This window comes from Carcharodon carcharias, chromosome 16, assembly GCF_017639515.1.
Source record: "Carcharodon carcharias isolate sCarCar2 chromosome 16, sCarCar2.pri, whole genome shotgun sequence".
Lineage (NCBI taxonomy): Eukaryota > Metazoa > Chordata > Chondrichthyes > Lamniformes > Lamnidae > Carcharodon > Carcharodon carcharias.
In genome coordinates this window covers 108,975,252-108,993,591 of record NC_054482.1, presented here as the reverse complement: position 1 = coordinate 108,993,591, position 18,340 = coordinate 108,975,252, and the positions used below count along the sequence as shown (strand labels likewise).

Below are 18,340 nucleotides of genomic sequence, written 5' to 3'. Positions count from 1 at the left end.
ACAGCCCCCTCACTCTCACAGCTATAACCCCCTCACTCTAACAGCAATACCCCTCACTTTCACAGCAATACCCCTCACTTTCACAGCTATAAACCCCTCACTCTCACAGCTATAACCCCCTCACTCTCACAGCGATACCCCTCACTTTCACAGCCATATCCCCTCACTCTCACAGTTATACCCACCTCACTCTCCCACAGCTATACCCACCTCAGTCTCACAGCTATACCCACTTCTCTCTCACAGCTATACCCCCTCACTCTCAAATCTATATCCCCTCATTGTCACAGCTATACCCACCTCACTCTCACAGCTATACCCCCTCACTCTCACAGCTATATCCCCTCATTGTCACAGCTATACCCACCTCACTCTCACAGCTATACCCACCTCACTCTCACAGCTATACCCACTACTCTCTCACAGCTATACCCACCTCACTCTCACAGCTATACCCACCTCACTCTCACAGCTATACCCACTTCTCTCTCACAGCTATACCCCCTCACTCTCACAGCTATACCCACTTCTCTCTCACAGCTATATACCCTCACTGTCACGGTTATACCCACCTCTCTCTCACAGCCATACTCCTCCTCGATCCCACAGCTATACCTCCCTGCTCTCACAACTATACCCCTCCATCTGCATTCACAGATCCACCCAGGCCCCCCTCACTCTCAGAGTTTCTCGCTCTCCTGCTATCACATCCCCAACTGCACACCACCCAGGAACACAGCCATAGTCAGTGTAAAGTCAGCAGGTATTTGGAGATGGATTGCAGTTTTGCCATGATCTTAATGAATGGTAGAACAGTCTCATAAGGTTAAATGGCCTCCTGCTGTTTCTACACTCCTGTCACTGAATCAAGGCTGGCACTAAGAAGAAGAGGTCAGTGAGGGAACACAACACAGGGGCTGAGCTCCAGGCCAGTGTAACTAGGCAGCACCATAATGATGCATGGGGAAACCTTTCCCCCCACCCCCCTCACCAAAACCTGGAGGTTCCCAGGTAAGGTTTGCACTGCAATTGCCCAGAGAGTGCAAACCTCCCATGAGCAATTGCGCTGCTCTGGGAACCATCCGAAAATGAGGTTTAAGTCGCAAACTTTGGATGGTTCCGGCTGTGTTACATCAATAGTTACCCAGAAAAAGTTAGAAGAATTAAGATCACTTCTAACTTCTGGGTAACTATTGCACTGACCCACACCAACAGCCCAAGTGACATCCCCACCATTCCCCCCTCCACCAACTACGTCTCCCATACAAGACCTCTGCCACCCAAGGGACTCCCCCAAACCCCGAGCCCGCAAGCGGCTGCCCCCACCCCTGTGTACATCACCCCCGCATCCATGGGACTCCCCCAACCCCTGAACCCACAGGAGAGTCCACCCATCACCTTATTACACACTCCATGGAAATCACCCCCCACCCCCTCCCAGGAGACTCCCCCCATCACTACACCTCACCCCGGACTACTCCCCCACGGGATTGTCCCCACCCCCCCGGTTATCACCCAGGCCCTGCCCGGTCATCCAACCCACCCACCCCCACCTGGCTCTCTGACCAAGCCACCAGCTGCCCGAAAATCCACACCCCCCCCCCCCCCACTCCCACAGACGCCCTGAATGCCTGACCCCACACCCCAAATTCCAACCACTTACCTGACAAACCTACCATTTCTCTGGCTGGTCCTTTAAATCTACCTGATTTACAGCAGCCAGTGCTGCAGAGAAAGGGGGAGCCTGAAACCTTTGCCTCTGATTCACCAGCGCTCGACTGAAGGCCTCAGGAGTTCCCTGCCGACCTGAGACGGACCATCAGGCTAGACAGGATTGAAAAGATCCAAGGTAAAAATAATAGGAGCACAAGGAAGTTCAGGCCCATGGTCTAGCACACAGAGGGAAACCTCCTCACCTCTGTTGGCTGACAAATGCAGAGAATGGATAAAAGCAAACAACTGCGGATGCTGGAAATCCAGCACAAAAACAGAAACAGGAATACCTGGAAAAACTCAGCAGGTCTGGCAGCATCAGCGGAGAAGAGCACAGTTGACGTTTCGAGTCCTCATGACAAGCAGCCGGTGATAGGAGGAGATAACCAAAAGATGTCACAGACAAAAGGACAAAGAGGTGTTGAAGGTGCTGATATTATCTAAAGGAATGTGCTAATTAAGGGTAGAAAGCAGGACAAACAAGGTACAGATAGCCCTAGTAGGTGTGGGGTGGGGTGAAGGAATCTAAAAAGGCAAAAAGGTAGAGATAAAAAAATGGGTGGAAATACATTTAAAAATAATGGAAATAGGTGGGAAATTGGTCGTCCAATCCCTCTACACCTCCATCCCCCACCAGGATGGTCTGATGGCTCTCCGCTTCTTCCTCGAACAGAGGCCTGAACAATCCCCATCCACCACTACTCTCCTCCGTCTGGCTGAACTTGTTCTCACACTGAACCATTTCTCCTTTAACTCCTCTCACTTCCTCCAAATAATAGATGTGGCTATGGGTACCCGCATGGGCCCCAGCTATGCCTGTCTCTTTATGGGGTATGTGGAACATTCCTTGTTCCAACCCTACTCCGGCCCCCTTCCACAACTCTTTCTCCGGTACATCGATGATTACTTCGGTGCTGCTTCATGCTCTCGTCGGGACTTGGAAAAATTTATTAATTTTGCTTCCAATCTCCACCCCTCCATCATTTTCACATGGTCCATCTCTGACACTTCCCTTCCCTTCCTTGACCTCCCTGTCTCAATCTCTGGTGATAGACTGTCCACCAATATCCATTACAAGCCTACCGACTCCCACAGCTACCTTGACTACAGCTCCTCACACCCCGCTTCCTGTAAGGACTCCATCCCATTCTCTCAGTTCCTTCGCCTCCGTCGCATCTGTTCTGATGATGCCACTTTCAAAAACAGTTCCTCTGACATGTCCTGCTTCTTCTTTAACCGAGGTTTTCCACCCATGGTGGTTGACAGGGCCCTCAACCGTGTCCGGCCCATCTCCCGCGCATCTACCCTCGCGCCTTCTCCTCCCTCCCAGAAACATGATAGTGACCCCTTGTCCTCACTTATCACCCCACCAGCCTCGCATTCAAAGGATCATCCTCCGCCATTTCCACCAACTCCAGCAATGATGCCACCACCAAACACATCTGCCCTTCACACCCCCCCACCACCACAACCCCCCCCCCCCCCCCCCCCAACAACTCCCAGCGGCATTCCATAGGGATCGTTCCCTCTGTGACACCCTGGTCCACTCCTCCTTCACCCCCTACTTCTCAACCCCCTCCCACAGCACCTTCCCATGCAACCGCAGCAGATGCAACACTTGCCCCTTCACTTCCTCTCTCCTCACCGTCCAAGGGCCCAAACACTCCTTTCAAGTGAAACAGCATTTCACTTGCACTTCCCTCAACTTAGTCTACTGCATTCGTTTCTCCCAATGCGGTTTCCTCTACATTGGAGAGACCAAATGCAGACTGGGTGTCCGCTTTGTCGAACACCTTCGCAAGCAATACCCAGACCTCCCTGTCGCTTGCCATTTCAACACTCCACCCTGCTCTCATGCCCACATGTCTGTCCTTGGCTTGCTGCATTGTTCCAGTGAAACTCAACGCAAACTGGAGGAACAGCACCTCATCTTCCGACTAGGCACTTTACAGCCTTCTGGACTGAATATTAAGTTCAACAGTTTTAGATCTTCAACTCTCTCCTCCATCCCCACCCCCTTTCCCTTTCTTCCCCCTCCTTTTTGTTTTTTCCAATAATTTATATAGATTTATCTTTTCCCACCTATTTTCATTATTTTTAAATGTATTTCCACCCATTGTTTTATCTCTACCTTTTAGCCCTTTTAGATTCCTTCACCCCACCCCACCCCCACTAGAGCTATCTGTACCTTGTTTGTCCTGCTTTCTACTCTTAATTAGCACATTCCTTTGGATAATATCAGCACCTTCAACACCTCTTTGTCTTTTTGTCTGTGATATCTTTTGGTTATCTCCACCTATTACTGGCTGCTTGTCCCAACAACGCCCCCCTGCACCCCCACCCCGCCCCCAGACCAGCCTATATTTCACCCCTTTCCTATTTTTGCTTAGTTCTGTTGAAGGGTCATGAGGATTCAAAATGTCAACTGTGCTCTTCTCCGCTGATGCTACCAGACCTGCTGAGATTTTCCAGGTATTTCTGTTTCTGTTTTTGTTGCAGAGAATGGATAGACTGCTGCTACAGTGTTGCGCGTATCTATGTATGATCGCAGCATGTGTTCTCATACACTCTGAGGCGTTAAGTGTTCCCATTCAGACTTCGAGAGGCAATATCTCAGAATAATGAAGAGTTCTGTGACTTGGAGCAAGGGGGAGGGAAAGAGCAAGAAAAGCAGAACTCCTTAACCTCGCACACAGGTTAGTGGAAAGCACTGACAACTCAGAGTTTGAAGCATGGACTAAGTTAATAGCAGGAATGGATTAGACAGGTGGTTGAAGAAAAGATGAATAAAGGGCTGTGGGAACAGGAAGGGGCATGTGGAATTAGGACCACTGCTCGTGTGGAGGTTTAACACCAGTACAGACCGGCTGCATTACATAACTGCCACATAGAGGCACTTTCAGGCAGAAGGAGACCATCAATCCATCCATCTCACTTAGTGGCTGCTGGATGTTGTGGATCCTAGTCGCACATTTGTTGTAAGTGGTGGTCGAGTTGGTACTATAGATAGAGTTAATCAGCAGACACATCTTAGGTGGAAAACAATATGTTTACTTATAAAGGTACTCAGCAGCAACTACATGTGTGTTTTCACTTCAAACCCTTTCTCCATACAACTGACTACTAATTACAAAAGTAGCCCGTGCTACTCTTCTATTGGTTACTCAAGATCATGTGATCTTCCTTAACAGCATTCTCCTTAAAGGTAAATTACACATTAGCTAAAACCATAATTGCCGCAGCAACAGTGTTCCCTCAGGTAATCTGCTTCTTATACTGACCACCGTTTTATTAAGGGAAAAAAGCTCCTCTTCTGTTGCCTTTAATTTGGAAACATGACCTTTTATACTTAAACTATGTAGACGACAGAAATGTTTCCTTGGAACCAACTTGTCTAAACCTTATCATATGGTAAACACTTCTGTTATGACAAATGACTTAGTGTTGAACTATGCATGTAATCCTTCCCTTGAGATCACTTTTGAACAGTTGAGACAAGTTGAACAGTGCTACCACTTTCCATGCCGAGCTACCTCAAACACTGCAAAATTATCAAAACTTCCAGGATCACCCTTCAGGCCAAAGTCCATTGCGAATATTTATTTTATTGAGTAAACCTCTCCATGATTTGTAATCTTGACGAACCTTGACACAAAGTCACCATGACCAACGACTGCAGTTTCATAAGATGAAGTCTGAGATACTCCATGATCCTGTTAGTCAAGCTTATTTGATAGCAATTGTGTCCCTATATCAAAGATCATGGATTCAAGCCCCATGCACCAGCAGCAGCAGATGCATACTAGAGCGACATTTTATGTAAAGGTGTTTTATTCAAGAAACACACTTTCAGCATGAAGGCTGAATTGCAGTGTAGCTTATTTTGAAAAATTCATGTATAGATGAAGTAATCAGTCCATGCCCAGCAGAGAGATCCACCAACTGCAAGGGATGTCCGTGTGTGAAGACATCCACGTGCCCTTAAAACCAAACCCTCTCTCTCCATCCTCCCCCATGCTGAGGCCCCCCTGACCGGCCCTGCTTTCACTCCAGGCCCCAGCAACAACGTTCAGCCTGGGCCTGCTGCAGTACCAGCAGTGGCCACCGGCCCCAGTGTCGCTGCTGGTGCTGGAGAGCCGCCGGCCCCCGATCAGAGGCAGGTCTCGCAGGAGAGAAGTTCCTCCTGCTCGTGATGGGGACCCTGACACCAACCTGCTAAATGCCTGATCGGCGTCAAATCAGGCGGGCGGATCTCAGAATGGCCACGGCGGGGTTGCCACCGTCTCTCCAGCTGGCGGACGGGCCACAGTCACAAGCATTAAATTCCACTTGTTAACTCTGTTTCCTTCCCCCACAGATCCTGCCTGACCTGCTGAGTATTTCCAGCCTTTTCTGTTTGGATTATCATATTGATGTTTGTGGGAGTTTGCTGTGGGTAAATTGGCTGCCATATTTCCGTGTTTTTTTTTTTAACAGTGACCACACTTCAAAAGTAAGGTGTCGGCTGAGAAACACTTTGAGAAGCCTTGAGGTTGTGAAAGGTGCTATTCGGTTGCAAGTTATTTCTTCCTTTCGATTCAACAGCAGCGACCACACATTGGAAGCCATTTATTCTGTGAAATCCTTTTGAGACATTTCTGTGTGATAATAATGTGCTAATTAAATAATGAACAAAGTGAGAATTCATTGCATGCTGTGGATGGAATGGTGAGAAATTCTACTTGGTGGATTGAAATAAACAAACCCACGTTTACCAATCGGGCTGGCTTTTCTCTGCCCACCCATTCCTGGGGAGCTGCAGAGCAGAGAATGTTCCTTTTCATTCAGCGGTATCATTACCAACGCTGGCATTTATTGTCCATCCCTTGTGGCCCTTGAGAGGGCGGTGTGGGGGGGGAGATACACTTTCTTTGTGAACTGCTGCAGTCCCTGTGGTGAACGTAGCACTGTGCGGAGTTCCAAGGTTTTGAGCCAACGACAATAAAGTAACAGTGATATATGTCCAAGTCTGTTTGGGATTTGTGGCTTAGAGGGGAACTTGGAAGTGACGGAGTTCCAATGCATCTGCTTCACTTGTTAGGAAAAAAAAAAATCCCGCATTTTAATAGCGCCTTTCACACCCTCAGTATGTCCCCAAGCATTTTACATCCAATTAAATGCTTTTGAAGAGCAGCCACTGTAGGAACCACAGCAGCCAATTTGTGCACAGCAAGATCCCACAAACAACAGTGTGCTACTGACCAGTGATTTTGGTCGACGGATAAAAGTTAACCAGCAGACCAGGGAGAATGCCCCTGTTCTCCTTCAAATAGTCCAGTGGGACTTTTCTTGCCAACCTCAGGACTGATGGGACCTTATTTCCACAAGATGACACCTCTGACAAGGCAACACTAACTCCCTCAGTGCTGCACCAAAGTGTCAACTTAGATTTTACACTTAAGTCTCTGCAGTGAAGCATGATCCCACAACAATCCAACTGAGAGGCTAGATTGCTACCCACATAGCCACGGCTGACTAGATGGTAAAGGCTATGGTTTTAGGAGGTGTCAAAGTGATGTCAGATCTCTGGCCCATTGTTGCACGATGTGCATTTTCTGGCAAGTGAAATCCCAGCTGGAGAAAGCTTCAATTTCAAGCAGATTAAATGGATCAGCTGCTCCTTTTATTTTCTACTTCATTTAACTTCCATTTACTTTCAGCCAGGCGTGTAGAGTTAAAATTGAGCCCCGTGTCCTGATCAAAGTTATTGCCAATCGTATCGCTTTTCAAGGAATCATTTTAGCAAGTCTTTCCTACGATTATCAAATATGTGGACCTTTGCAGAGAACATGGGTTCCTAGCGCTGACCAAAAAAAAATCCAAAATGAATGCAGATTTTAAGTTAACTTGCGTCTTTCCTGTTTGGTTAATCTTCACTGCTAACAAACTCACTGGTCCTCAAAGTATGTTCAAAACTTTCCTGTAGATTTGGGCGAAGCAAAGATACATGGTGGCTTTACTTGGGACAGAACCCAGTTACAAAGCATTAAACAAGACATACAGTACAGTTATGATCCCAGCTGAGGTTACCCCTGAACAAGCCTGATCTCAGGGTGGAAACCAACTTGATAAATCCTCATTTATAATTGTTTGTTAGATACGTGGAGAGGGGCTACCCGAGTCTGCTAATGATCTTTTAACAAAAACATAAAGCATTTATTAAAAAAGAAAAGATGAACTATATTACAATACTCCTTCACCTCTTTACAGATATATACAGATTTGTATATATAAGTTACAAAAGCTATCTTATACTCTAATGTTCACAATAAGTACACAGTGCAGGTACCAATAGGCACTCTGTGGTCAGACACACCGCACTGTGAAACCAAGTTACAGATGCCACCTCAGCCAGATGCTATAGATCTCTCATCAACTACCTCCAGGTGCTTGTTACACCGTGAGCCAACCAGTCTCACTGAACTTCATCTTTCACATGAGGTTTTCCAATCTCCACCCTCCAAGACCTCGCCTTGGAACCTTCTCCCAAACCAACGCTTTCTCTCAGATGCCTTCCACAAGGGCTCACCTCCAGGGATTCAAACTCTCCTTCTGATGTTCCTCTCCCCTGGGTCACCACATGCATTCAAGCTTTCTTCCATGCAACCTCTCTCACTGAATGAGCTGTCAATACTACACCACTGCTTCACATGCCCATAGCAAAGAGCTATAGACCTTCAGTTGCCTCTTTGGACCTTTTGACTTCTCACAAGCCTTTATGTCACTTTGACTCTGCTTGCTACAGCTTGGAGCTTTAAACTGGAAGCTTGGAGCCTTTCTCTGCATCCACCACCACCACCACCCATATGTCTGTCCTCGGCTTGCTGCATTGTTCCAGTGAAGCTCAACGCAAACTGGAGGAACAGCACCTCATCTTCAGACTAGGCACTTTACAGCCTTCCGGACTTAACATTGAGTTCAACAACTTCAGATCATGAACTCTCTCTTCCACCCCACCCCCTTTCTGATCCCCCTTTTTCCAATAATTTATATTTTTTAAATATATTTTTTCTTTTCCCACCTATTTCCATTATTTTTAAATGTATTCCCATCCATTGTTTCATCTCCACCTTTTAGCCTATTTCGATCCCTTCCCCCCACCCCACCCCCACTAGGGCTATCTGTACCTTGCTGGTCCTGCTTTCTACCCTTAAAGTAACCATTAGCACATTCCTTAGATAATATCACCACCGTCAACATCCCTTTGTCCTTTTGTCTATGACATCTTTGGCAATCTCTTCTTTGCCTCCACCTATCACTGGCCCCCTATCGAGCTCTACCTGTCCCACCCCCTTCAAACAGCTTATATTTCACCTCATTTCTGTATTTCCTCAGTTCTTATGAAGAGTCATACGGACTCGAAACGTTAACTGTATTCCTCTCCCCAGATGCTGTCAGACCTGCTGAGTTTTCCCAGCTATTTTTATTTTTATTGTTGTTTCAGTTATGTTGTGTCTCCACCACATTCAATCTTTCCTCTGGCAGCCCTTGTTCAGTAGCCCTCTGACTCGTCCGGGTGGTTGAGTTAGCAATTCTAACTCCAACATTCCTTGTGACACCTGTAGTTTACATCAAAGGCTCGTGGGCTTCTATCTATAAGCTGCTCAGCGAATCTTCTCTGTGACCATAGTATTGATTCCATCATTAGTTTAAACCCTGGGTTTCCAAAACCCTGCAAAATGCAGCATTGGAATAATATGTAATCCTGAGTAATACCAAAAGGTTATCATTTCATGTCGATGGGACACAAAAGCATTTTTAAAATGTACTCAATGGGGCATTCTCAAGTGAAATAAAAAGGAAGTTAGTTTTATGCTTTGAATGCTAAAACAAAAAGACAACAGCAATTCTTTGACAAAGGGGACACACGTAGAGAATCCAGGTCACCATAACCCATACAGCGCGACAGTGCCAAATTCCATTGCCAAGTGTGGCACAGAGAGATTGCAAATAAACTTTTAAAGCAGAAAAACCTATCTCACCTCAAAATCTCCTGCAGTGACATTCATCGAGGATTTTGTTTACTGACCGAGTTTTGGCGCTTCCAAACAAAAATTAAACGCTATTTTCATCAACAGCATGAGTCAAACCAATCTGACAGGAAAGTGATTGGTCACAGAGCAGGGCACATGTGGTCTCACGTGTTGAGCATTTGCTATAAAGGGTGGAAAGTGGGAGAGACCAGTAGCATTTGGTACTTATTACGATGAGGGGGATCATTTTTGCACTGGCTTTCGCTCTTGTGGGTAAGTTTATAGTGCCTCATGCATCAGGGCCCTCAAGACGTTGGAGGAAAGGTTTGCTGGAATGATACAAGGGATGAGGGATTTCAGTTATAAGGACAGGATAGAGAAGCTGGGATTGTTCTCCTTAGATTTAAGGGAAGGTTTAACAGAGGTGTTCAAAATTATGCATGGTTTTTGTAAGAGTAATTATGAATTAACCGTTTCCACTGATGGGAGGGTTGGTAAGTTCAAGGCACTGATTTAACATAACTGACAAAAAGAACCAGAGAGGAGATGAGGAGAAATGTTTTTACACAGTGAGTTGATAGGATCTGGAATGCGCAGTTGGAACTGGTGGTGGAAGTAGATTCAACAGTAACTTTCAAAAAAGAGATCAAATAAAAATTTGAAAAGGAATAAAAATTGCCGAGCTGTGGAGAAGGAGCAGGGTAGTGGGTAGCTCTCTCAAAGAGCCAGCAGGAGCATGATGGGCTGAATGGTCTCCAGTTGTAAGTTTCTATTATTCTATAATCATATTCAGTTTATTTACTTGTGTGAATTATTCAAGCAAGAGAAAAGCAAAATTTTAAAACGATTTCATGAATCACCTACTCTTTCTGAATTTGCTCTTTTTATTTTCCCCCAGGGAGCCAACAATATGGTAAGGACATTTCTCTTCTGGATTTCCAGTGGCTGAAGAATGTCATTTTGAGGGTTATTACTGACCATGTCCATTCTTAAACTACCACTAATTACCTTTACTCACAGGGCCTTCTTTCAGTCACAGCAAGACCTATGTTTACCAGTACGAAGGGGTTGTTCTGACTGGCTTGCCAGAAAATGGCTTGGCTAAGGGAGGTCTCAAGATTACCAGCAAATTGCAAATTAGTTCAATAGATCAGAGGAACCATCTCCTTAAGGTAAGGAACTTTTCAATAATTGAAGAATAATCAACCAGCCTGATTTAAACTGTACCAAAATCAAAGGGTAGCTTTCCTACTCCCTTTGGAAATCATGGGTTTCAAACGCCTCTCAGCATATCGGGGTTTCCCATGTGGTCCGGCTATCTTGAGTGGGTCAACTGAACACAGAAAATCCTAGAGACTTAAAGTAGGCCTCTGATCCTCTGGGGGGAAAAAAAGTGAGAAAAACAGGTTAACACTTGGATAGCGAAATTTCTCCAGAAAGCGAGCGTCACTTGCAAGGCTCACATTTTGTTGTCCATCCCTAATTGCCCCTGGGGAGGTAATGGTGAACCACCTTCTGGAGCCACAGCAATCCACGTGGCCCTGGTCCAGAAAATGTGATCGAAAGCAATAAATTGAATTGAAAAATTGAATTAGATTGGGGAGAACGGGTAAGATCGCAAATCTAAAATTCTAATTTAGTAACTTTGCTTCAGTCAATGCTATAACTAGGTAGTCAGGAGAAGAAGGTACTATCTACCTTTCCCCCTTTACCATTCTGAAATTCGAACAGTTAGCCCATTTTTATTTTCACTTCAGGCCTTTTCAGGCCAGCTGTGCATACTCAGAATTTTCTGTTCTTCCTTCAGGTTTCCAGCACATGCATTTTTTTTTAAATGATCCTTATTTATTCTATCCCTATTATTTAAATAATACTTAGTTGTGACCACCACTAATGGTTGTCAAATTTTTGCCAAAGCGAGGTTGGGATTTTCAACTTGCCACTCCAGCGTCACGCTGCCAAGTAACTCGAACCATTCAATGACAATGGAGATGAAGATGAGGTGGTTGCCATAACGATTCGCAAAGGTAGCTTCAGGCACGAATGGTATGTTTCAAATCTTGCACTCTAATGCCAGGTCTTGTCATTTCCCTGAATGACTATTTTACATTTGCCATTGGATTCGTGCGTTGCCTTAATAAAGTACAAATGTGCTTTTAACGGATTATAGATTCTTACAACACCAGAAAGACAGCATTCGGCCCATTAAGCCTGTGCCAGATCTTTGAAAGAGCTATCCATTTAGTCCAATTGAGGAATGTGATGTAGTGGTGGTAGTAAGCCAGAGGCCCAGGCTAATAGTCTGGGGACATGAGTTTAAATCCCACCATGGCAGCTGGTGAACTTAAATTCAATTAATAACTCCTGGAATTGAAAGCCAGTCTCAGTAATGGTGACCGCGAAACTACCATCAATTGTTGTAAAAGCCCATCTGGTTCACTAATGTCCTTTAGGGAAGGAAATCTGCCATTCTTACCTGGCCTGGCCTACATGTGACTTCAGACCCACAGCAAAGTGATTGACTCTTGACTGCCCTCCAGAATAGCCTAGCCCCCCACTCGATTCAAGGACAATTAGGGATGGGCAGCGAATGCTGACCTTGCCAGCGCTGCCCACATCCCAGGGAAGAGTACAGAAATCTCACTCCCCCTGCTCTTTCCCACAGTCCTGCATCCTTTTATTTTCCTTTTGAAGTATATATCTAATTTCCTTTTGATAGTTACTATTGAATCCCCTTCCATCATCCTATCAGGTGGTGTATTCCAGATCACCGTAGCTGGCTGTGTCAAAATATGCTCCTCATTTCTTCCCTAGTTCTTGTGCCAATTATCTTAAATCTGTGCCCTCTGGTTACCAGCTTTTCTACCAGTGGAAACGTTTTTCCTTATTTACTTATTTATGTTTGGAGTATTTGAATACCTCTGTGAAATTTCCCCTTAACCTTCTCTGATCTAAGGAGAACAAAGCCAGCTTCTCGAGTCTCTCCAGATAATTCTTGGGTACCATATTAGTAAATCACTGCTGTGCCTCTAAGGTCTTGATATCTGTAGTGATTGTAGGTCTAACCTTTCCTATTGCCTTTAAGGGGGGTCACGTGATTGTACTGACGAATCAGCCCTCAGCGCGGGTAAACTTAGGGGCGGAGCTTTCTAGTCGTGGACCTGGTTCAATCATGTAGCTTCTTCAAGAGCTCTGTAAATAAAGTTATCTGTTCCGAGTAAAAAAACCTGTCCGATGCCTCAAGTTCATCATGCTTGGCGACGAGGAGAAAAGGCCCTGACCCTGCACGTCGCCTCGTGAGTGCGAGTACACCAATTCTTAAGGAAGGAAAGAAAAGTACACTCTTCAGCAGCATCGACCCTTAAGGCTTGTCCATGGAAGACTGGAGCCAGCACATGGAGTGCCTAGGTTTTTATTTTGTGACGAGTGAAATAACAGCGGAGGAGAAGAAAGCAATTCTTTTAAGTGTCTGTGAAAGCAAGACATATAAACTCATCCGAGCGCGCCCAATTCTAAATCTTTCAACGAGCTGGTAGACCTCGTGAAGACACATTTTCAGCAGAAGCCATCAGTGATTGTGCAAAGATTTAAGCCCAACTCCGGAGTAAGGGTCCCAGGAGAGTCCATCGCAATGTATATAGCGAATTTGAAGCCTTTGACTGAGCACTGAGGCATCAGAGATACACTCAATGACCTGTTGCGGAATCGGTTGGTTTGTGGCATTCATGACGACACCATTCAGCACTGTTTACTTGCAGAAATTAATATTGATTTGAAGCGCGTCATGAAGTAGCGCCAGCAATGGAGCGTACTGAGAGAGACCCGCAGGCTTTAGAGTGTGTAACACGACGCCAGTTTTTCAGGCATGGTGCAAAAACCAGAGAGACGGCCAAGAAGAGGAAAACAGTCTCTGCTGCTCGGAAAACGAAAAGGCAAAGTGGAAGCGTCTCAGCAGCGATTCAGGAATTAATCTGTTACTGACGTGGGGGTGACCATGTACCGGAAACTGCAGATTTAAGGAAGCAGAATGCCATTACTGCCACAAAAAGGGACATGTAATAAAGCAATGCAGGGCAAAATCGAGACAGCCCATCAGATAGCAGGCCAGGATGATTAAAGTGCACAATATAACAGAACCAGAAGCTGCTGAAACTGATATCTATTCCCTCTACAATGCCAAAGCAGTAAAAACTGAACCAATAACCATCGCCCTTCAAGTGAATGGGAAGCCTTTAGTCATGGAGGTAGACACGGAGCCTCAAACACCGTGGTGGGAGAACACACATTTAAACACCTAAATTAAGGTAACCAGCCACTGAATCTGGAGAAGCTAGGCATCATCCAGCCAGCCCAATTTTTGGAATGTACAGCGCCCATAGTCCCTGTGATGAAACCAGATCAAACTATTTGCATTTCCAGAGACCAGAAATTAACTGTGAACAAGGCGGCTAAACTAGATAAGTATCGTATCCCAAGGATTGAAGATCTGTACGCCAAGCTAGCTGGAGGAAAATCCTACACCAAACTGGATATGAGCCATGCATACCAACAGCTAGAGCTGGACAGCTAGAGGGCATATAACCATCAATGTGCACAAGGGCCTGTATCAGTATACACGCCTACCCTTTGGTTTATCACCTGCCTGTGCAATCTTCCAAAGGACCATGGAAAGCCTATTGCAAAGACTTCCCAAGTTGTAGTGTACCTGGATGACATCCTGATCGCAGGGTCAAAGGGAGCCAAACATTTGGCCAACCTAGAAAACATTTTAAGAAGATTTTTGGAAGCTGTTGTACAATTGAAGAAAGAGAAATGTACCTTCTGTTACGATCCCAGCCGAGCTTAACCCTGGACAAGCCAGATCCCAGGATTGAGCCCAGCTTGATAGATCCTAGCTTTTATTTGTTTGTTTAGGTACGTGGAGAGGGGGCTACTGAACAGAGTCACTGGAGTCAGCTAAGGAACTGTTAACCAAAGCATAAAATGTTTATTAAACAAGAAAAGATTAATGATTTTACAATACTCCTTCCGCACAACAATCCCTTTACAGATATATATATATATATCTGTAAGAATAACCACAAATTTAAAAAGCTATCTCATACTCTGATGTTCACAGTAAGTCCTGTTCATGCAAATCAATTGGCAACCTGTGGTCAGACATACCACACTCTGAAACCAAGACCTGAATCTTCTGGTTGGCATGCAGGGGGGCAGAGTCAGGTGCACACCAGCTGAACTGTCATTTAAAAACCAATCGAAATCATTAACAGGGCTGCCCATCCAACCTTAAGGTTATCAGAAAAGTGAAGAGCCCAAGCGGCCTTCGCTTTTCTCATGAAACCTCATCCACGGGCGGGATGAGATTTCGTGAAGGCTTTATAAATTAAATAAAAATTTTTATTGAAATACATAAACATGTCCCAGCTCGTGTGGCCCTGTCGCATGAGGGGGCTTGTCTGAGTAACTTTTTTAATTCTTTTTCTCCATTTGTCATGACGAAATCAATCTCCCTAAGGCAGCTCTGTGCCCCCACCCCCACCTCCCCACCAACCACAGGGCGCACTCAGCGCTTCCAGGTGCATGTCACGCTGGGCGGGCTTTAATTGGCCCGCCCACGTAAAATGGCAACAAGCTGCCGATCGCAGGCGGCAATCGACCGTGCGCCCAGGCAGATGCCATGGATCTCCCCTCAACTCCCCCAGATGCTTGTCACACTGTGAGCCAACTGGTCTCATTGCACTTCATCTTTCAAATGAGAGATTCCAATCTCCACTTTCCAAGAACTCACCTTGGAATCTCCTCCCAAACCCATGCTTTCTCTCGGACGCCTCCACAAGGATTCTCCTCCACGTTTTCAAACTTTCCTTTCAATGTCCTTCTCCCCGGGTCAGCACATGCACTTGAGCTTTCTTCCATGCACTCTCTCTCACTGACTCAGCTGTCAACAGTACGCCGCTGCTTCACATGCCCATAGCAAAGAGTTATAGACCTTCAGATGTCTCTTTGGGCCTTCTGCCCTCTCACAAGCCTTTATCTCTTTAAGCTCGAAGCTTGGAGTCTTCCTTTCTGCTCCCTATTTTCACTTTCACAGAACAGGATCTTTTCCAGGTTCCTGTCCTGCCTTTGACTAGAATGGCCTCTTGGGACTTTCTCCTGTTCCACGCCCTGGGATTTTGGGGACTTTCTCATTTAGCTTCGGACTTGCTATCTGTCCCTTTTGCTCAGTCTTTCCCTGGCAGCTACTTTCAACTAACCTTAGCTTGGGACTGGCTATCTGTCCCTCCTAGGCAGCTGTCTTCAAAACCAACTGAACTCAAACAGCTTCCAAATCAAACACAAAAACAGAATTACCTGGAAAAACTCAGCAGGTCTGGCAGCATCGGCGGAGAAGAAAAGAGTTGACGTTTCGAGTCCTCATGACCCTTCAACAGAACTAGGTGAATCCAAGGAGAGGGGTGAAATATAAGCTGGTTTAAGGTGTGTGTGGGGGGAGGGGTCGAGGGGGGTTGGGTGGGGGGAGAGAAGTGGAGGGGGGGTGTGGTTGTAGGGACAAACAAGCAGTGAAAGAAGCAGATCATCAAAAGATGTCACAGACAACAGAACAAAAGAACACAGAGGTGTTGAAGTTGGTGATATTATCTAAACAAATGTGCTAATTAAGAATGGATGGTAGGGCACTCAGGGTATAGCTCTAGTGGGGGTGGGGGGAGCATAAAAGATTTAAAAATATTTAAAAATAATGGAAATAGGTGGGAGAAAGAAAAATCTATATAATTTATTGGAAAAAACAAAAGGAAGGGGGAAGAAACAGAAAGGGGGTGGGGATGGAGGAGGGAGTTCAAGACCTAAAGTTGTTGAATTCAATATTCAGTCTGGAAGGCTGTAAAGTGCCTAGTTGGAAGATGAGGTGTTGTTCCTCCAGTTTGCGTTGGGCTTCACTGGAACAATGCAGCAAGCCAAGGACAGACATGTGGGCAAGAGAGCAGGGTGGAGTGTTAAAATGGCAAGGGACAGGGAGGTTTGGGTCATTCTTGCGGACAGACCGCAGGTGTTCTGCAAAGCGGTCGCCCAGTTTACGTTTGGTCTCTCCAATGTAGAGGAGACCACATTGGGAGCAACGAATACAGTAGACTAAGTTGGGGGAAATGCAAGTGAAATGCTGCTTCACTTGAAAGGAGTGTTTGGGCCCTTGGATGGTGAGGAGAGAGGAAGTGAAGGGGCAGGTTTTACATCTTTTGCGTGGGCATGGGGTGGTGCCATAGGTGGGGGTTGAGGAGTAGGGGGTGTTGGAGGAGTGGACCAGGGTGTCCTGGAGAGAACGATCCCTACGGAATGCTGACAGGGGGGTTGAAGGGAAGATATGTTTGGTGGTGGCATCATGCTGGAGTTGGCGGAAATGGCAGAGGATGATCCTTTGAATGCGGAGGCTGGTGGGGTGATAAGTGAGGACAAGGGAGACCCTATCATGTTTCTGGGAGGGAGGAGAAGGCGTGAGGGTGGATGCGCGGGAGATGGGCCGGACACGGTTGAGGGCCCTGTCAACCACCGTGGGTGGAAAGCCTCAGTTGAGGAAGAAGGAGGACATGTCAGAGGAACTGTTTTTAAGGTAGCATCATCGGAACAGATGCGACGGAGGCGAAGGAACTGAGAGAATGGGATGGAGTCCTTACAGGAAGCGGGGTGTGGGGAGCTGTAGTCGAGGTAGCTGTGGGAGTCGGTGGGCTTGTAATGGATATTGGTGGACAGTCTATCACCAGAAATTGAGACAGAGAAGTCAAGGAAGGGAAGGGAAGTGTCAGAGATGGACCACATGAAAATGATGGAGGGGTGGAGATTGGAAGCAAAATTAATAAAATTTTTCCAAGTCCCGACGAGAGCATGAAGCCGCACTGTAGTAATCTTTTTATCTTCCAAATCAAACTGCTGTTTCTAGTTTCTTCTGTGTGTCTGTGGGAGGGACCTGCCTCTCTGGACCCCTGTTGCTAGGCAACAGCCCAGTTTTTCCACTCTTGTAGTTGCTTAACTTCTCTTACAGTCGTAAATTCTGATTAGAAATGCAGGTACCTTTTAAAGGGAAAGTCAATTTGACTTTTTCTTAACACACAGATACAGAAATACAAATAAAACCTAAACTTTAAAGCTAAAACTCATTCCTAACACCCACAAGTACCAAAATAAAAATTAATTAAGCTATTTCTATTTTTTAATACTTCCAAGCGACAAAAGTCACTTACTTGGGTCACTGAGTGGATGCTCCAGTAGAGGAGAAAGTCAGGGCAATCAAGGAGGTGCCCTCTCCTATCAGTGTCACTGAACTCAAGTCTTTTCTGGGCATGACAAATTATTACTGTCACTTCTTGACAAACTTGTCAACAGTGTTAAAACCTTTGCACTTATTATTGAAAAAGAACCATCGTTTGTCATGGAGTACACAACAAGGAAAAGCCTTCATATAAGTCAAGAAGCTATTACAGTCATCCTGTCTACTGGTACATTATGGCCCATCAAACTAATTAATATTAATCTGTGATGCATCTCCCTACGGTGTGGGAGCGGTATTGTCACACAGGATGGAAGATGGTTCCGAAAGGGCAAAAGGTTATGTCTCCAGA

At 45.8% G+C, this 18,340-nt stretch overlaps 1 protein-coding gene across 1 annotated transcript in view; it reads left to right on the top strand.

The window, feature by feature from the left end:
- Positions 1 to 9,958: 9,958 nt before the first annotated feature.
- LOC121288980 (vitellogenin-like) overlaps positions 9,959 to 18,340 on the top strand; it is a 102,809-nt gene continuing 94,427 nt past the window's right edge. The window contains exons 1-3 of the mRNA XM_041207842.1: positions 9,959 to 10,002; positions 10,628 to 10,638; positions 10,746 to 10,897. Of these exons, the coding sequence (XP_041063776.1) occupies positions 9,959 to 10,002; positions 10,628 to 10,638; positions 10,746 to 10,897 (207 nt within the window). The remainder of the gene's footprint in view (positions 10,003 to 10,627; positions 10,639 to 10,745; positions 10,898 to 18,340) is intronic.